Source organism: Capricornis sumatraensis, chromosome 22 (genome assembly GCF_032405125.1).
Source record: "Capricornis sumatraensis isolate serow.1 chromosome 22, serow.2, whole genome shotgun sequence".
In the NCBI taxonomy this organism is placed as follows: Eukaryota; Metazoa; Chordata; class Mammalia; order Artiodactyla; family Bovidae; genus Capricornis; species Capricornis sumatraensis.
The window spans coordinates 14,342,328-14,362,109 of NC_091090.1; the positions used below are offsets into that span (position 1 = coordinate 14,342,328).

The 19,782-nt window shown below is 50.8% G+C and overlaps 2 protein-coding genes across 2 annotated transcripts; both read left to right on the top strand.

The window, feature by feature from the left end:
- The first annotated feature begins 5,942 nt into the window (after positions 1–5,942).
- Positions 5,943–16,267, top strand: FANCE (FA complementation group E). The gene is made up of 10 exons (XM_068960915.1): positions 5,943–6,193; positions 7,199–7,820; positions 8,424–8,468; positions 8,764–8,832; positions 9,121–9,264; positions 9,901–10,024; positions 10,252–10,330; positions 11,686–11,752; positions 12,886–13,011; positions 15,848–16,267. Exons 1-10 carry the CDS (start codon positions 5,943–5,945, stop codon positions 15,947–15,949), a joined length of 1,629 nt encoding a protein of 542 aa, XP_068817016.1. The 3' UTR covers positions 15,950–16,267.
- A 1,024-nt stretch (positions 16,268–17,291) lies between these two features.
- Positions 17,292–19,782, top strand: RPL10A (ribosomal protein L10a). The gene is made up of 6 exons (XM_068960595.1): positions 17,292–17,339; positions 17,698–17,772; positions 17,850–17,930; positions 18,287–18,435; positions 19,112–19,284; positions 19,591–19,782. Exons 1-6 carry the CDS (start codon positions 17,335–17,337, stop codon positions 19,759–19,761), a joined length of 654 nt encoding a protein of 217 aa, XP_068816696.1. The 5' UTR covers positions 17,292–17,334; the 3' UTR covers positions 19,762–19,782.

Genomic DNA, 19,782 nt, shown 5'->3' on the forward strand with positions numbered 1-19,782 from the left:
AGAATTTTGAGCATTACTTTACTAGCATGTGAGATGAGTGCAATTGTGCAGTCATTTGAACATTCTTTGGCATTGCCTTTCTTTGGGATTGGACTGAAAACTGACCTTTTCCAGTCCTGTGGCCACTGCTGAGTTTTCCAAATTTGCTGCAATATTGAGTGCAGCACTTTCACAGCATCACCTTTCAGGATTTGAAATAGCTCAACTGGAATTCCATCACCTCCACTAGCTTTGTTCGTAGTGATGCTCTCTAAGGCCCACTTGACTTCACATTCCAGGATGTCTGGCTCTAGGTGAGTGATCACACCATCGTGATTATCTGGGTTGTGAAGATCTTTTTCGTACAGTTCTTCTGTGTATTCTTGCCACCTCTTCTTAATATCTTCTGCTTCTGTTAGGTCCATACCATTTCTGTCCTTATCGAGCCCATCTTTGCGTGAAATGTTCCCTTGGTGTCTCGAATTTTCTTGAAGAGATCGCTAGTCTTCCCCATTCTGGTGTTTTCCTCTATTTCTTTGCATTGATCACTGAGGAAGGCTTTCTTATCTCTCCTTGCTCTTCTTTGGAACTCTGCATTCAAATGGGAATATCTTTCCTTTTCTCCTTTGCTTTTCGCTTCTCTTCTTTTCACAGCTATTTGTAAGGCCTCTTCAGCCAGCCATTTTGCTTTTTTGCATTTCTTTTCCATGGGGATGGTCTTGATCCCTGTCTCCTGTACAATGTCACGAACCTCCATCCATAGTTCATCAGGCACTCTGTCTATCAGATCTAGTCTCTTAAATCTATTTTTCACTTCCACTGTATAATCATAATTTAGGTCATACCTGAATGGTCTAGTAGTTTTCCCTACTTTCTTCAATTTAAGTCTGAATTTGGCAATAAGGAATTCATGATCTGAGCTACAGTCAGCTCCCGGTCTTGTTTTTGCTGACTGTATAGAGCTTCTCCATCTTTGGCTGCAAAGAATATAATCAGTCTGATTTTAGTGTTGACCATCTGGTGATGTCCATGTGTAGAGTCTTCTCTTGTGTTGTTGGAAGAGGGTGTTTGCTATGACCAGTGCGTTCTCTTGGCAAAACTCTTAGCCTTTGCCCTGCTTCATTCCATATTCCAAGGCCAAATTTGCCTGTTACTCCAGGTGTTTCTTGACTTCCTACTTTTGCATTCCAGTCCCCTATAATGTAAAGGACATCTCACACGCTAGTAAAGTAATGCTCAAAATTCTCCAAGCCAGGCTTCAGCAACACGTGAACTGTGAACTTCCAGATGTTCAAGCTGGTTTTAGAAAAGGCAGAGGAACCAGAGATCAAATTGCCAACATCCTCTGGATCATGGAAAAAGCAAGAGAGTTCCAGAAAAACATCTATTGCTGCTTTATTCACTATGCCAAAGCCTTTGACTGTGTGGATCACAATAAACTGTGGAAAATTCTGAAAGAGATGGGAATACTAGACCACCTGATCTGCCTCTTGAGAAACCTACATGCAGGTCAGGAAGCAACAGTTAGAACTGGACATGGAACAACAGACTGGTTTCAAATAGGAAAAGGAGTACGTCAAGGCTTTATATTGTCACCCTGCTTATTTAACTTATATGCAGAGTACATCATGAGAAATACTGGGCTGGAAGAAGTACAAGCTGGAATCAAGATTGCCAGGAGAAATATCAATAACCTGAGATATGCAGATGACACCACCCTTATGGCAGAAAGTGAAGAGGAGCTAAAAAGCCTCTTGATGAAAGTGAAAGAGGAGAGTGAAAAAGTTGGCTTAAAGATCAACATTCAGAAAATGAAGATCATGGCATCCGGTCCCATCACTTCATGGGAAATAGATGGGGAAACAGTGGAAACAGTGTCAGACTTTATATTTTTAGGCTCCGAAATCACTGCAGATGGTGATTGCAGCCATGAAATTCAAAGATGCTTACTCCTTGGAAGGAAAGTTATGACCAACCTAGATAGAATATTGAAAAGCAGAGACATTACTTTGCCAACAAAGGTCCGTCTAGTCAAGGCTATGGTTTTTCCAGTGGTCATGTATGGATGTGAGAGTTGGAGTGTGAAGAAAGCTGAGCACCGAAGAATTGATGCATTTGAACTGTGGTGTTGGAGAAGACTCTTGAGAGTCCCTTGGACTGCAAGGAGATCCAACCAGTCCATCCTAAAGGAGATCAGTCGTGGGTGTTCATTAGAAGGACTGATGCTGAAGCTGAAGCTCCAGTACTTTGGCCACCTCATGCGAAGAGTTGACTCATTGGAAAAGACCCAGATACTGGGAGGGATTTGGGGCAGGAGGACGACAGAGGATGAGATGGCTGGATGGCATCACCAACTCGATGGACGTGAGTCTGAGTGAACTCCGGGAGTTGGTGATGGACAGGGAGGTCTGATGTGCTGTGATTCAGGGGGTCGCAAAGAGTCGGACACGACTGAGCAACTGAACGGAACTGACCACTTAAGACACTTTACTGCCATCTGCTGGGAAGTAACTGTCATTAACATCTACACTTGACTATGATGCTTGTTGTTCAGTCACTCAGTCCAGTCACTAAGTCGTGTCTGATTCTTTGCGACCCCATGGACTGCAGCACGCCAGTCTTCCCTGTCCTTCACCATCTCCCGTGCTTTGCGCAAGCTCATGTCCATTGAGTCAAGGATGCCATCCAACCCCTCATCCTCTGTTGCCTGCTTCTCCTCCTGCCTGTAATCTTTCCCAGCATCAGGGTCTTTTCCAATGAGTTGGCTCTTCGCATCAGGTGGCTGGAGTATTGGAGCTTCAGCTTCAGCATGAGTCCTTCCAATGAATATTCAGGGTTGATTTCCTTTAGGATGATGCTAGAGCTGCCAGGATGGATGTGGAGCCCTTGTGCTGTGTACAGCCTACCCAAGCTTACATGCTGGCCCTTGTTCCTGGGGCAACTGGGCTTGAAGGTGATGGTCTTCTCTCCTTCTGCCCTCTCATAGCCAGATTCAGTGCCGGTTCTTCGTGCGGGGGAATGGCCGCTACCCTTTCAAATCTGACTGCATTTACCTGCACCAGCTCCCAGATGAGGCCCCGAGTTTTGATCCTCTCTGGCCTGAGAGTATGCAGCTGGCCTCTGTGAGTGAGGTGGTAATAGCAGGGATATGGAGGTTGGGAAGGCTGCTAGTTATGCTTTATAATGTCTGTGAATTGTAAAACCTACATATGCTATCTATGACATGGATGGTGCCTGTGTGGATGTGGTACTTTTGTGCTATGGACAACCTCCCCAACCTATGTGTCGGCCTTGATTCTCTGGTACCAGGCATAACTAGAACTGAAGCTGATGGGTTTTCTCTTATTTCCGTTTCTACTCCCAGGTGGTGGGCAGACCAGTGTTCCTAGGGGGCACCGAACCAGAAGAGGAAGTGCTCTTCATGGACTGTGCCCTGGGCATGACTTTCTGGGGTTCAGAACTCCTCCTGGACCCCAATAGTTCTTACCACTGCCTGCCATAACCACGATCAACATGTGGGGGATGGGGCTGAGGGGCAGGGGTTGCCAGGTGGTAGTATTTGCCCTTTGGGGGCTTGGTAAGGGACGAAAGTAGCAAGCCCTCTACCCTCATGGACTGCAGCAGTGACACAGCTGGGGGACGTAGCGAGGGGGTAGGGTTCTCAATGTCTCGGCAGGGACTTGGTTTTTAACTTTGTTCTTTTGTAAAAGGATTTTGAAGGAAACCAATAAAATGTACCTAAAGCATCACTGCTGGTATCTGAAGAGTCTGCTTATACCCCAGGCGTGCCCCCATCCCAACCAAGGGGTTGCTTCTGCACTTAACCTGTTGTAGTATCACTTGTGACTTGGCTTTTGGAAAGCTTCACTTTATACCCATAAGAGAATGAGACAAGAGAGGGCAAATAACAACATAAGTTCTACAAAGAAGAGTGATGTCAGGGGTCCCCTGAAAGGATCTTGAGTATTCCTTCAGGGATCTTGAACCACACTTTTAGAGAACACTTTTTAAGAACTTTTCTCCTTCATCTCCTTCCCATCGGCTAGAATGCAGACCTTGAAGGGCATGAGCTAGAGCCACTACAAAGGAAAGCTTTGTTTGTTGAGGGTGGGCAAGGCGTTGAAGGTTGTTTAGCATTCTTGGCCCTGCCCACTACTTATCTGGGCCTCCCTAACTCCTTGCCCCCAACATCATTAGAAGACCAAAAACATCTCCCATGAAGTTAGAACTGATAGCCTGAAAGAGAGGTTCCTGGAAATTTCTTTCCTACTATTTTGGGCTTTGCAAAGCAGGCACTATCTAAGAAATCCTCCTTACTCCTCTCCAGTGTTGTTCAGTCGCTTCAGTCGTGTCCAACTCTTTGTGATCCCATGCACTGTAGCTCTCCAGGCTCCTCTGTCTATGGGATTTCCCAGGCACGAATACTGGAGTGGGTTGCCATTTCCTCCTCCAGTGGATATTCCCCGACACTTGGCAGGTGGATTCTTTTCCACTGAGTCACCTGGGAACTCCAGTCCTATCCAATAGCTCCCTTGAAATCATTTTGGAAAAAATTATAAAACTGACTCTAATGGAAATCAGATCCAGCTCAAAATATGCCTATGGTTTCCCATACTATTCAGAGTAAAAGACAAGTTTCCCTCTGGGACCTCACGGCCTGACAAAATCTGGTCTGGTTATCTTTCCAATCTCATCTATTTTTCTCCAGCAGGGGCACTCAGCTCCAGCCAGGCTTCTGCTCAAAGCCTAACCATAACCTTCTTCCCAGAATGGTCTCCTCATAGACCTCCACCTGGCTTACTTCCTTATCTCCTTTAGGTTCAGCTTGCCTGACCACCTATTAAAACTACCTCACTCTATCTCTGTTCCCTCCTATCACTAACAGTCATTCTATTGTTTACCTATTCAGTTGTCTGTTTCCTCCCTTGAGCATCAGCAACAAAAAGGGCAAGGATCTTTATTTTGTTCCCTGTATCCTTAGCCCTAGGTGATCAGTAGAAGGCTTATTGATCGAATGGATGTATGCATGGCAGCAGAAGCTGGGAAGACAGAAATACACGCTGGCACCCGAAGGAGGCTCTATGGGGGTCCTGTGGGGCTCTTCTCCCCTCTGCCTTTATTTCCATCCTCTGCTATGATCCCTCCCTTCGCGGGAAGATTTGGTTCCTCCAGCAGATTTCCCTAAGCTGAAACACTGGGAAATGGAGGCTCTCTTGATCCTTTGTAAACAACCAGAGCAAGGCCACTTCTTGATCTGAGAGGAAGACTACAGTAGCAAGGTTCTTTGCTATAATAGATAACATTAGATTTTACTGCAGCTCCCATTCTCTGGGGTACTCATACATTAAATATTTCTGGAGATGGCTGAAACTCAAATGATGGCAGCTGATGGCCTGTGGAAGCGGTGACCTTACGGTGTTTTATGATCAAATCCTATGCCAAAGCCCAAGATCTGCAAGCAACATAGGCGTTGGTTTAAATTAAACAGGCTTGGGTCCAGAAGTATTGAATACAACCAACCCTGATATCCGTTCTGTACCTCCGCCCTCATCGCTTACCTGAAGGAAAGTAAAGACCCGCTCCTCCATCAAGCCCTGTCCCACCCAATCTCTTGCATGACCCCGCCCACAAGCCTATTTCTTTGTAGCCCCGCCCCAACTCTGGCCCCGCCCCATCAGCAGACCGGCAGTCGGCCTTTGCCCCCTCCCCTGCTCGGTTCCTGCTTCCGGCCCGGCGTATCCCGGTCCCGCCCCTTCCGGCTTTCCCCCGTGCCCCCCCCTTAGCCTCACTTCCAGTTTCTTTCCTTTGCCGACTGCTCGAGTCCCGCTCCCTGGCCGAGCGTCTCCCTGCGCTGAGGATGGAACTTGGCTGGAGCGGCGCTGTCCTCAGCTTCCCTTTCCCCAGGCCCCGGAGCTGAGGCCCGAAGCCGGAGCGCGGGGCGGCGCGACTCCCCGATCCCGGGCATGGAGGCCTTGGAGGCTGAGCCCGCTCGGGTTGAGGCCGCAGAGCCGGCGGCGCCCTGGGCTCCGCTGGAGGCCCCCGGCCGCCTCCTGCTGCAGGCGCTGCAGGCCGGGCCCGACGGGGCGCGACGCGGTCTGGGGGTGCTGCGGACACTGAGCGGCCGCGGCGGGGAGCCCTTTGCCTGGGGCGGCGTCCTCGAGGCGCTGTGCCGGGAGGAGCCCGTCGTGGAGGGCCCGGACTGTCGCCTGGAGCTGTAAGTCGTCCGCCCGCGTTCCTCTGGCCCTGTTGGTGCCCTCATCCTCTAGGTCGTGTGAAGCAGGAGCTGGCGCTACCCGCTGCTCCAGATGTGTTTTTAACCCCCACACACAAATAAATAAAAGGTTTCTTTCCTGCCTCACATAGCCCAAGTGTCTTTGTGTGTGAAGAGGTGCGGAAGCGTGAAGGGTGGTTACCCTGTGAGTTGCAGGGACTGCCGAGGGGAGCACAGGGCTGCAGACTAAGCATTACTCGGCGTTGTGGAGTATCATTTTTACATAAATACTCCCAGCATCAGTCTTTTCAAATGAGTCAGCTCTGCACATCAGGTGGCCAGAGTATTGGAGTTTCAACTTCAGCATCAGTCCTTCCAATGAATATTCAGGACCGATTTCCTTTAGGATTGACTGGTTGGATCTACCTGTAGTCCAAGGAACTCTCAAGAGTCTTCTCCAACACCACAGTTGAAAAGCATCAAATCTTCTGCTCTCAGCTTTCTTTATAGTCCAGCTCTCACATCCATGTATGACTACTGGAAAAACCATAGCTTTGACTAAACAGACTTTTGTTGGCAAAGTAATATCTCTGCTTTTTAATATGCTGTCTAGGTTGGTCATAGCTTTTCTTCCAAGGAGCAAGCATCTTAATTTCATGGCTGCAATCACCATCTGCAGTGATTTTGGAGCCCAAGAAAATAAAATCTGTCACTGTTTCCATTGTTTCCCCATCTATTTGCCATGAAGTGATGGATTACAGGGTAGGTTCCAATTTTTGAGCTGAAATAGGAGATGTCAAAGAGCAGGGCCTAGTGTAGTGTAGAATAGATGCTCGCTTGTTGAGTGATTTCCATGTTGTCTCCACTTCCACACTGACCCTCAGGTGCTGCCTTCCAGCACTCCCCACCCAATTCTGTCCAGCACCATGTAGCCTCTAACTCTAGCTAGCCTGCTCTGTGCTCCTTTCAGCGAGATGCTCCTAACGGTGCCCTCCCTCTGCCACCTAGGAAACCACTGCTGCTGCGATTGCCCCCGTTATGCCGGACAAACCTGATGTCCCTGCTCATGGCTGTTTGGCCATCGCTGCCTGAAAGCAGGCTCCTCCCTGTGCTGCAGATCGCGAGGCAGGATCCAAGCCCTGACCCTGATCCCTGGCTCCGGGCCCTTGGAGAATTTCTGCAAAGGGATCTGAGTGCTGGTGTTTCCACTGATGGAGCATCCCCACTGTCTGAAAGTTGCCAGAGACAGCTTCAAGGCCTGTGTAGGCGGCTGGGCCAAGGGGGCAGGAAGTTGAAGTTGCCCCAGGTTCCAGAAGGAGAAGGGCAGGAGGAGAACAAGGACTCCCAGCAGCCTGGGAAACGCAGGAAGGAGCCAGAGGAAGAGCCTGTCAGTCCTGAGGGGGAGAGGGCCCCCAAAAGGCTCCGGTGTTTGGAAAAGGAAGAAGAGGAAGAAGAAGGTCATGAGGGGAAGAGACCTGAACACGAATCTTCGGAATCCCTGGCTGATGGAGGAGGTGCATCATCCATTACAAACCAGCCTATCATGGGACCTGAGCCCAGTGAGGCTGGTCAGAGTCTAAAGGATGCTAAGGGCCTACCTGAGAGTTTGGAGTTGCCCAGAGTTATCCAGGTACTAGGGTGAGGCTGCTGCTTTAGAGTGATCTTTTGGAGTGGAGGGTTCATACAGGGCAAAAGCTGGTTGGGACACTGTCCCCTTTGGAATGACTGTAGTCTGTGGAGCAAGGGGAAGGAGTAGGGGTTGAGGGAATGTAGTTTCTGCTCCACAAGCTTCTGAGAAGAGGGTAGGGAAGGGAGGGACTGGAGGTGGGAACCCTTGACCTAATGATCAGTATTGTGAGGTCAGGGGTACCAGGGAAGAGGAAAGGCTCTGGAGCTACCCCTGATGCCCCATCTTATGGGAAATGGGGGAGTCATCCCAGCATCCAGCTTGACCTCCCAGCCCAGGGCCTGGTCTAGCCCCATCAGGATGGATGCAAAGAAGACAAGTTTGTTCATTTGGATTTACATGGGCCCTTGTCTAGTTTGAGTTCTGAAGCACTTTGTAAAGTTTAGGCTTCATGTTCTGGCTCTCTTGAGTCATCTTTGCCCACTAGCTCCCACTGAGCCGGTGCCTTCTCTCAGAGGGGGCTGGGCCCCGGCTGGGGCCATGGCCATGACCGGGGGCCGTGCTGCATGGGTGGGGGCTTGGCAGTGACCGGGCTCTCCTCTGCAGGACCAGGTTCCCAGGCTGCAGCAGCTACTCAAGACCCTCGGGAAGGTGACTTGCCCTACCCTGCTCCCCACAGCCCTTCTTCCACCCTTTCCTGGACCCCAGGGGCGCCCAGGGAAGCCCCACTGCAGCAAGGCACAGCTGTTCGGTGGGGGTGGGGGGTAGGAAGTGACGGTTTCACCATCCATGTGAAGGCTTTTCTTGGCCCAGATGTGTTGTTCTAACCCCTGGCAAGTGGTTCTTCTCCTCCAGTAGCACCTTCTGGGGTCCTCACCCACCCACTCTGCCAGTTGACTTGTCACTGAGGGCTCTGCCAGCCCTAACATGGCATTCGCCCTCTCAGGGGTTGGAAGGACTGGGGGGCACCCCACCGGTTGAGCTGCAGCTTCTCCAGGAGTGCAGTCCTGGCCAGGTGAGTCCAGAAAGCCTGGCTGGCCCCAAGGACACGGTCCCTGTCTCCACTTAAATTTCTGTTCCCCTGCCTCGTGTGGGAATTTGGGGAGGGGATTTGGTTGGGTTTTTGTTCTCAGGGGCAGGGGTCACCCACAGTGGTTTCTTTTAGCCCTTGGTTCTCATAGGGCGGCTTTCCCGTCTTACCTTACCCTGGGGTGTCCTGGCCCCGCCCATTCTTCCTGGTGGGCTTGAGACAGTTCAGCCAAGACAGGCTGAGTGTCCCGGGACCCTCCCCCGTCCTTGGCAGGTGGACCTACTGTGTGCCCAGCTGCAGCTCCCGCAGCTCCTGGACACAGGTCTCCTCCAGCTCTGCACCTGGCTGCTGGCCCTGTCACCAGACCTCAGCCTGGGCAATGCCACTGTGCTGACCAGGAGCCTCTTCCTTGGACGGGTAGGTACTCTGGGATGCACATGAAGGGTCTGAGACTGGTGGGGCGGCAGGGAGAGAGTCTGAGCCCTCAGCAGGATGCCAGAGGGGGTTCCCAGCCTTGCACACATCTGGCCTGTCCCAGGTTCTGGGGGCAAGGGAAGGGCACAGACCCTTAGGCCATCTACCTACGGGGCATCTAGCTCATTCATCCCTCTTGGGCCGCAGATCCTTACAGAAGCTGAAGGGATATGGGAGCTGGGGAAGGGAGCTATGTGTCCTTTCCAATGGGTGGATCCGTGTGGGTCCTGGATAAAAGAACTTTTTTGGTCACTGTAATATATGTGTTTGTGTTTAGTTGCTCAGTCTTGTCCGACTCTTTGTGACCCCATGGACTGTAGCCCACCAGGCTCCTCTGTCCATGGGATTCTCCAGGCAAGAATACTGGTGGGTTGCCATTTCCTTCCCCGGGGGATCTTCCTGCCCAGGGATAGAATCTGCAGCTCCTCCTGCCGTATCTCCTGCGTTGCAGGCAGATTCTTTAACCGCTGAGCCACTGGGGAAGCCTGGCATAATGTATAAGCTTCTGAAATGAGTCTGATAAACACTTGTTGGAGGGAAGAAGCAATTAATTACTAGTTTCCTCCTTGTCGGCTGTAGATTCTCTCCCTGACTGCCTCAGCCTCCCGCCTGCTCACGACTGCCCTGACCTCCTTCTGCACCAAGTATCCCTATGCTGTCTGCAGAGCCCTCCTTGGCCCTGTGCTCCAAGCCCCGGGAATAGGTAATTTTAGAACAGGCCCCAGGCCCAGTAGCTCTGCCCTCTCTCTTCCCAGCACCCTTCACCTCCCCTGGGTGGTCCTGGCAGGAACTGGGTATTCAAGGAGTAAAGATACCAGTTGCTTCCCTGACGCTGCCCCCTGTAATGAGCCGGGCATTTTGTTCCCTGCCAACCCCCTCCTCTCCTGCCATCTTCCCCTAAACTTCTCTTATCTGCTGTCGCCCACCCAGGTCCAGCTCAAACAGAGTTACTGTGTTGCCTTACAAAGGACAAGGCCCTGGAGCCAGACGTGCAGGTTCTAATGCTGGGGTAAGTGACAGGCACCCCTGCTGGCCCCACCCACACCTCCTCCCCCTGGCCAAGCTGCTCTTGGCATTCTGGAATTGGAGCTGACTGGGCACCAGGCCCTGTGCCCAAAAGTGCCTGAAATATAGGCAGTGGCACAGCCGATGCCCACTCTCGCTGACCTGAGCCTGGCTTTGTGCCTTACCACTGTGGGTCCTTGTTAGTTGCCATACTATGTCCCTTCCCCAGCCCAGGGGGCCAGACTTCTGTGCCAGGTGCCCCAGGGAATGTGGAGAAGAGGCCGGTGCTGCTGTGCTTGAGTTCTCGGCATAGTTGGAACATGACATCGTGGTTCAGAGCCCTGGCTCTAGAGTCAGATGGACATGGGTGAAAACCTCAACCTTGCCTTTTATTTTTTTTATCTTTCCACTTTGCCTTTAAATGTTCAAGTTTAATCAGGTTGTTCTATCTCTCTGAACCTCTGCTTCCACACATTAACTGTGTAGGATTTTTCTAGATATTAAGTGTGATAATGCACATGAAGACCTCAGCACAGTATTTGGCACCTAGGAAGTGCTCAAATACTGTTATAAAATTGGTGTTAAATTTGGGCATCAAATTGGGGAGTTAAGATACAGCCATGTAGAAATAAAGAGTAGGTGAGACCCCATTGGACATCAACATGAAATATAAAATGCTAAGTATCATATGAGAAGGGGACAAGCTCCAAAAAACTACTAGCCACCCGTTGCCGAGGACTTGTGCTTTCAACTCATTACTTCAGTCTGCGTGCAGTCCTGTGTGGCTGCCACCTTAGAGATAGAAAAGCTGAAGCTCGGAGAGGCTGAGGGAGGTGGCCAAAGGCCGCAGAGCTGCAGCGAGTGCAAAAGCCTGGCCTCAGACCCGAGTCTGTGCACCCGGGAAGGGACACTGTTTCCGTGCCATCCTGCCTTTCCTGACAAGCTGAGACAGGAGGTGCAGCTGGAGTGGGCCTCTCCGAGGGCTGGGCTCTGCAGGGACGGCTTGCCTTCTCTCAGAGGCCTCACATGTGTCATCTCTCCCACCATCGTCATCGTCCTCTTCCCTGGCTCACCCTCCCCTTTTGGCTCAGGATGCACTCTCGACTCCTGGTCATTTTTCAGGGAATCACTGTACCTGTCAGCCATAGCCTCCACTGTCAGCTCCCAGGGGTCTGGGGCCATGGCCTTCCCGGCACTGCAGCAGCGGCTCCTACCTGGCCGCCAGCATCAGGGGCCCTGACTGCTTCCTCTGCAGCTGGGGATCTTAGCTGTCCCCGGGGCCTTGCCTTGGGGTAGGAGCAGTAGATCCCCAGGCTTGGTGGGAGGCTGAGCTTTCCTCACTGGGGCCTGTGCTTACAGACAGATCTCAGAGCTGCCCTGGAAGGAGGAGACTTTCTTGGTGCTGCAGTCACTCCTGGAGCGGCAGGTGAGCGGGCTGCCTTGGGATGGACAAAGAAGCGCTGCTGTGCTGTGGGCGGGCATGGGGCTCCTGGGCTTCTGACCACTTCAGTGACGGAATGGGCAAGCAGGATGGCAGCCCTCCAGGAGGGTGCCTGTGATACTGGGAGGAGGGTCCTGGGGCTTGAAAGGCCAGGAGCAGAGAGCTGACTGCACGGTGAATCCCAACTATGCCTCTTGCTGGCTGTGTGGCCTGGAGGACGGACTTGTTGATGTATATGTGTAAATTTAATTTATTTTTGAATAAGTAATAGAGTCATATTTTCACACTTTTGAACTGTATCCTTATAAGGATATAGTGAAAAAATTCCTCCCAGCCACCCAGATTCCCCTCCCCAGGGCGAATCAGTGTTACTAGTTAGTTGCAGTGGAACCCTCCCGGAGATGCTGTATATATAAGGACACATGTTGAAATTTACTCTTCCCCTGCTTTTTACATAGGTTGTAACACACCAAGCTCTAAGCTGTAACACAGATGCCCTGTGCTTTGCTTTTTCCATCTAACAGGATATTTTGGCAGTTTTTCCATATATCGATACATAAAAGTTTGCCTCATTTATTTATAATGCAAGTAGTTAGCCTCTTTATGTCTCAGTTTCCTCATAGGCAAAAGGCGAGTGATGATGGCACCTAGCATGTAAAACTAGGGTGAGATTTAAGTGGTATAATTGGGGTAGCTTATCCGGAACGGTACCTAGTGCCTAATAAGTGTTTATTAAGTTATGATTATGAAGAGCTGTTGTTATTATGCTGGCAGGACTCCTCTGGGGCCACTCTCTCCTTTTATTTTCAACCACTATGCCAGGCTAAAGATCCTCAGCCTCCCCTTGCTCCTAATCTGAGCCTGTGTAGCAGTGACCACCGGTTTTCTGAGCCCTGTGTGCCAGGCTTTATCTGCATAATAACATTAAATCACTTTCAAAGTCCTCAGAGTTCAGTATTATGAGCCCCATTTTACAGATGTGTAAGCTGAGGCTCAGACTAGTTGAGTGACCTGAAGCTCAGTTTGGTTGAGGGTTACCTGCTTAGGAAGTGGTGGAGTTGGGGAATTGAATCCAGGGTCCTTTCTTGTGCTCTTACCCCATCTCCTAATGTGTGCAGGTGGAGATGCCCCCTGAGAAGTTCAGTGTGTTGATGGAGAAACTCTGTAAAGAGGGGCCAGTGGCCACCACATCCCTGGCCTATGCCAAGCTCCTGCTGACAGTGATGACCAAGTATCAAGCCAACGTGAGTACTGGTAGGGCCACAAGTGTGGGGCTTCCCTGGTGGCTCAGTTGGTAAAGAATCCACCTGCAATGAGGGAGACCTAGGTTTGATCCCTGAGTTGGGAAGATCCCCTGGAGGAGGGCATGGCAACCCACTCCAGTATTCTTGCCTGGAGAATCCCATGGACAGAGGGGCCTGGCAGGAGCAGTCCATGGGGTCGCAGAGTCAGACACAACTGAGCAACTAAGCACACACAAGGGCAGTTTCTGCTGCTTGATTGTGCCACGAAGGTGTCTGATGTTCGCCAGGGAAAAAACCCTGAGTGTAAGCCAGGGAAACCACAAGTTCAAGTCCAAGAACAGGGAAGTGAGGCTGCTTAGGAGTTCGTTCATCCAGCCAACGCTGCTGTAGGCCAGATGCTTTCTGAGGCATTAGGAATCAATAATCACGATATCACAGTTTCGGTCCTGGACTTGACCTCTGCACCAGCACCTACTGGGTTAGTGAGAGGGGAGAGAAATGATAAACAGATCATTGTAATATCTGGTAGCAGCCAGGTGAAGGTAAGCACAGGGCATCTGATGGCAGAGGAAAAGGGGGCAACTAAACCTTGTTTGTCGTGGGAATTGGTGCAGGCTTCCTGACTCTTAAAGGATGGGTGGTCGTTAAAGGCCAAGGTGGACGAAAGGGCATTCCAGCCAAATAAACTGTGTAAGCACTGAATGTCTGAGGGGATGTGCAGGTAGGTCATTGTAGCTGAGGTCCAAAAACCCGAGAGTGGATGATCGTGGGGGATAAGGTTCAGTTCAGTTCAGTTCAGTTCAGTCGCTCAGTCGTGTCCAACTCTTTGCGACCCCATGAATCGCAGCACGCCAGGCCTCCCTGTTCATCACCAACTCCCGGAGTTCACTCAGACTCACGTCCATCGAGTCCGTGATGCCATATAGCCATCTCATCCTCTGTCGTCCCCTTCTCCTCCTGCCCCCAATCCCTCCCAGCATCAGAGTCTTTTCCAATGAGTCAACTCTTATCATGAGGTGGCCAAAGTACTGGAGTTTCAGCTTTAGCATCATTCCTTCCAAAGAAATCCCAGGGCTGATCTTCAAAATGGACTGGTTGGATCTCCTTGCAATCCAAGGGACTCTCAAAAGTCTTCTCCAACACCACAGTTCAAAAGCATCAATTCTTCAGTGCTCAGCCTTCTTCACAGTCCAACTCTCACATCCATACATGACCACAGGAAAAACCATAGCCTTGACTAGACAGACCTTAGTTGGCAAAGTAATGTCTCTTGTTTTGAATATGCTATCTAGGTTGGTCATAACTTTTCTTCCAAGGAGTAAGCGTCTTCTAATTTCATGGCTGCAATCACCATCTGCAGTGATTTTGGAGCCCCAAAAAATGAAGTCTGACATTGTTTCCACTGTTTCCCCATCTATTTCCCATGAAGTGATAGGACCGGATGCCATGATCTTCGTTTTCTGAATGTTGAGCTTTAAGCCAACTTTTTCGCTCTCACTTTCATCAAGAGGCTTTTTAGCTCCTCTTCACTTTCTGCCATAACGGTGGTGTCATCTGCATATCTGAGGTTATTGATATTTCTCCCAGCAATCTTGATTCCAGCTTGTGCTTCTTCCAGTCCAGCGTTTCTCATGATGTACTCTGCATAGAAGTTAAATAAGCAGGGTGACAATATACAGCCTTGACGTACTCCTTTTCCTATTTGGAACCAGTCTGTTGTTCCATGTCCAGTTCTAACTGTTGCTTCCTGACCTGCATACAGATTTCTCGAGCAGCAGATTAGGTGGTCTGGTATTCCCATCTCTTTCAGAATTTTCCACAGTTTATTGTGATCCACACAGTCAAAGGCTTTGGCATAGTCAATAAAGCAGAAATAGATGTTTTTCTGGAACTCTCTTGCTTTTTTGATGATCCAGTGGATGTTGGCAATTTGATCTCTGGTTCCTCTGCCTTTTCTAAAACCAGCTTGAACATCAGGAAGTTCACAGTTCACATATTGCTGAAGCCTGGCTTGGAGAATTTGAGCATTACTTTACTAGCATGTGAGATGAGTGCAATTGTGTGGTAGTTTGAGCATTCTTTGGCATTGCCTTTCTTTGGGATTGGACTGAAAACTGACCTTTTCCAGTCCTGTGGCAACTGCTGAGTTTTCCAAATTTGCTGGCATACTGAGTGCAGCACTTTCATAGCATCATCTTTCAGGATTTGAAACAGCTCAACTGGAATTCCATCACCTCCACTAGCTTTGTTCGTAGTGATGCTTTCTAAGGCTCAGTTGACTTCACTTTCCAAGATATCTGGCTCTAGATTAGTGATCACATCATCATGATTATCTGGGTCGTGAAGATCTTTTTTGTACAGTTCTTCTGTGTATTCTTGCCACCTCTTCTTAATATCTTCTGCTTCTATTAGGTCCATACCATTTCTGTCCTTTATCTAGCCCATCCATAAGGTTAGAGAGCTAAAATACTAAGCTGATACTTGTAGCCCCTGCTATGCTCCAGGCATCCTTCTAAGCCCTTTATCTATGTTAACTTGGTACTAGTCCTGTGAGAACTAGTCCTATGAGAAGATACTATTATTGGCTCCATTTTGTAGATGAGGAAATTAAGACGCAGTAACTTGCCCAAGGTCACATCCCCTGGTCATGGTAGTATCTAATGGAAGTTAGATTTCTCAGGGAGTCATCTCCAATTGTCCTTGGGTCCTGGATTTCTCTCTTCAATTGTCCTTGGGTCCTGGATTTCTCTCTTCTAACTAACAGAGCCCAGGGGCAGGATAGGGGAGAGGAGGGATCAGCTGCTGAAGTCCTGACATGATTCTTCCTTCTCTCCAGATCACTGAGCCCCAGAGGCTGGGCCTGGCTGCAGCTGTGGAACTCAACACCACTTTCCTGAGGAAGTCCTTGCAGGCTGCCCTGAGACATCTGACTCCCTAACTGTCCACCAAAGGACCACCCTCCCGAAGCTCCCTCACCAACTTCCTGAAGGACACTTCTGCCCTCAGCTCCTCACCCTGCCTCTTGCCTGGGGGTCAGGGCTGAACCTGGCCATCCCAGGGATCAACTTCCTCCCTGCTCCAGGCTGCAGCGGGGCTGGCAGGAAGAGTCTGGGGCTAGATGATCTTTATTACCAAGGGCTCCTGACCCTGGGCTCCCTGCTTGTCACTTCTGGGGGCAGACACCGTAAGATAGGCCTCAGCAGAGTCATAGCAGACCCAGAGTGGACAATGATGACACTCCAGGAGCCCCAGGGACATGTGCTCAGCACAGATCTCTTGTGCTCAAAAGTGTATATGTGATGATCCTCTGTGTTCTTGTTTCTGACTTAAATAATTTATCAATGGTATTTCATTAAAAAAAAGAGGTTCAATAATGTCTTATTAGTAGCAGTGCCTGTCTTCCTACTAACTCCCCACCCCCTGCCCCATTCTGCTCAGTGACAGGGGGCATCTTTCTCCTTGTGGGGCAGGTGGTAGGGTTCTGAGGTTCATTCATGTTCTGTGGGCCAGATCATGTGTGATACCACGCACCCGAGCCCTGTCAGGGCGGTCTGTGGAGCGGGTGAGACGGCATGCCACACTGCGGGAGAGGGGCTTGAGGGCGGGAGTGGCTCAGCCTGGAGTTGGGGAAAGCTTTGGGGCAGATGATGGCCCCAAAGAGGGATCTGAAGGGCTCCTGGGGTTACGGTGAGCAGACAAGACGAGGCCTGCTGGACAGAAGAGGCAGAGAGTGTGCAATATTGTGAGCATGTCTGTCCTACATCTCTATATTCCCACAGCACTTAGCGAGGTGCCTTGCTCATGTTCCTGAATCAACTGTCAGGTGTAAGTTCATCACAAAACCTTCCTTGAGGCCTCCCCGCCTCAGGCTCTGAGCCGCCAAAAAAGAAACTTTTAGTAAAGCCTGCTTTTGAGACGTGAAACAGGTTCGCAAGGCAGGAGGAAGTGCGCGCCGGAGGTATGAGACAAAAACGGCGGGGTCTGTCTGCATCCTCTCAGCGGCTGTCAAGGGTGCGATGCCCAGCAGTGTGACTACTGCAGTTCGATCCCTGGCCTTAGCCTCTTCCCTAAGGGCGTGGCAGAGGCTGGTGCCACGGGGCGCGCGGCTGGGGTCTTCCCAAGCGAGTCTAGCGGTGCAAGGCACAGCAGCTGCGCCCCTCAGTGGCCGCAGATGGCAGCGCTCCCCGGGATTGAGCCACCAGACTAACTACACCCAGGAGACAAGCCGCGGGAACAGTCATCTCTCGCGAGAACAAGGATCCTATTTGGGCGCATGCGCGAGCGGCGTTTCTCTCTTTTCCGGTTATCGCGGCGTAGGGAACTATGAGGTTGGTGTCGCTTAGTCGTGCTATCCACGTTCATCCGCGCTTCTGGGCGCCCCCGTGGGGAAGGAAATATTGCGGGCAGAAGCCCCGGGAGTTCTTGCCCTTGCTTCGTTGAGATGCATTTTTTGTCAGGCTTCGGCCTGCGGGCCTGGCGTTCGAGTTGGCGCGCCAAGGCCGGTCTCCAGTAGGGTCGGTCCCTCTTCCTCGGGGTTGGTCTTTGGGCCCGAGTCGCCCCACTCTGGTGTCCAGAAGCCCTCGGGGAGTAATCCCTAGGCCCTCCCGCGCCCAAGGCTTCTGACACCCCCGGGGATTGGTGCCCGGCTACCGGGCTCTGACCGCTCGTCTTGCTTGTTTCTTGCAGCAGCAAAGTCTCCCGAGACACCCTCTACGAGGCGGTGCGGGAAGTCCTGCACGGGCACCAGCGCAAGCGCAGAAAGTAAGCGCCGGCCTCGAGAGCCGCTTTGGGGAAAGCCGCCGGAGGCTTGTTATAACTTTGTTGACATTTTTTCTAAGGTTTTTGGAGACGGTGGAGCTTCAGATCAGCCTGAAGAACTATGACCCTCAGAAGGACAAACGTTTCTCGGGCACCGTCAGGTTGGCACCGTTCCGATCCCACCCAGCCCTCAGTGCCCCCGCGCTGCCCCGTCTCCTTCCTTGTGGCTCCAGTGGAGCTCGAGGCGGCCGGGCACGTGCGGCACTGAAGTGCCCGGGTAGTTCAGACCCCCTGCTCCGCGCAGGCGTGGCTGGACGGACCCCCACCCTGGGTCTTAAAAGAAGAGGGGAGGCGTGGGGAGGCTTTGGCCGAGCCCGCCGGCTAGTTTGAGAAGCCAGACTAGCTGTTGGTGAATGTGGACGGCTCTGGGTAAGGCTCAGTGGTCCCAGACCCCTTCACCTTCAGCCTCGGTAGCCTAGGGCTGGACGTGACCTATCCTGTCCCCCCCAAAATGCAGGCTTAAGTCCACTCCCCGCCCCAAGTTCTCCGTGTGTGTCTTGGGGGACCAGCAGCATTGTGATGAGGCCAAGGCTGTGGATATCCCCCACATGGACATCGAAGCACTGAAAAAACTCAACAAGAATAAGAAACTGGTCAAGAAGCTGGGTGAGTGTGCCTGGTGTGGTTTCATAGGTGGGGTAGAGTGATGGCAGATCTCTTGGGAGTGGTAGAATATAGGGGTATTTCTGCTGTTCGGATTTTAAAATGATGAAGGGGTAGAGTCATGACCAAGTATCTGCTGTGCTTGGCCAACTGGAAATTGAAACTTAGCCATGTAAAAATTCGTGTTTTTTGCTTTGAGGGTATTTTTAAGGGAAGAAGACCAGGTAGTGGTTCTTTGCTAAGCAAGTGAGCTGTCAAATTGACAGGTGCTAGTGCCTTCTGGGTTGGAATTTCTATTTAGAGCTCCTGTTGTTTCATTTTAATCTTTATGCTATATGATTGGAGTGTTTTACCCAGATGGACAGGTTCTTCAGTTGGGTGGCTAGAAAGTAGGAAGGTGGGATTTGAAACCAAGGCGGTCTTAGTTAGAGTGAGGCTTTTTCATTGCAACATGGATTGTGAGTCAGCGTGCACTTCTGCCACCTGGTTTCATGTGGATGTTTGGCCAGTAAAAGTCCAGAGGATGGAGCTTATACTTCCCGGAGGAGGATGCAAAACACTTGGTAGCTGTGGAAAGGGTAGAATGCTGATGGGAGGCCACTTCTGTGGTTGGGTCACAGAGCTCTGTTTCAGAGTTGTCTTGAGGGACCAGGTCCTAATGGCTTTTTCTCTCTACCAGCCAAGAAATATGATGCCTTTTTGGCTTCAGAGTCTCTGATCAAGCAGATCCCCCGAATCCTGGGCCCAGGCCTGAACAAGGCTGGCAAGTTCCCTTCCTTGCTGACCCACAATGAGAACATGGTGGCCAAAGTTGATGAAGTGAAGTCCACGATCAAGTTCCAGATGAAGAAGGTGCGGTCGTCTGGCTGGTTGCATAGATTAAACAGTGGTGATGGTGGCAGGGCCCTGCAGTTTACCCACGTTCTCTGAGTGGAAGCCCTGGTTTGCATTTCTGTGGATTCTTGAGACTTGGAACAGTCACTTTACAGGATTGAAGATTTTCAAATAGCTCTGGTCTTCTAGGTCTGAGGGCAAAGCACTGCTTATTAGGGCACTGGAAGGGGGAGGAATGGGCCATCTGGCTTGTAGATGAGCCCACTCTCCACAGTTGGTTTCTTTGAATCAGGCCACCAACCTGATTTGACCTTCTCCCCACAGGTGCTGTGTCTGGCAGTGGCTGTTGGCCACGTGAAGATGACAGATGATGAGCTTGTGTACAACATCCACTTAGCTGTCAACTTCCTGGTATCATTGCTCAAGAAAAATTGGCAGAACGTCAGGGCCTTGTACATTAAGAGCACCATGGGCAAGCCCCAGCGTCTGTACTAAGGCACAGCTTAATAAACCATA

Excerpts from the sequence above, each read along its gene's own strand:
- FANCE (XM_068960915.1), top strand. The coding sequence starts at position 5,943 with ATGGAGGCCTTGGAGGCTGAGCCCGCTCGGGTTGAGGCCGCAGAGCCG. Across the intron at positions 9,265-9,900 it reads GGAGCCTCTTCCTTGGACGG|ATTCTCTCCCTGACTGCCTC; the intron begins GTAGGTACTCTG and ends TGTCGGCTGTAG. Across the intron at positions 10,331-11,685 it reads GTGCAGGTTCTAATGCTGGG|ACAGATCTCAGAGCTGCCCT; the intron begins GTAAGTGACAGG and ends CTGTGCTTACAG.
- RPL10A (XM_068960595.1), top strand. Across the intron at positions 17,773-17,849 it reads CACCAGCGCAAGCGCAGAAA|GTTTTTGGAGACGGTGGAGC; the intron begins GTAAGCGCCGGC and ends ATTTTTTCTAAG. Across the intron at positions 17,931-18,286 it reads CGTTTCTCGGGCACCGTCAG|GCTTAAGTCCACTCCCCGCC; the intron begins GTTGGCACCGTT and ends CCCAAAATGCAG.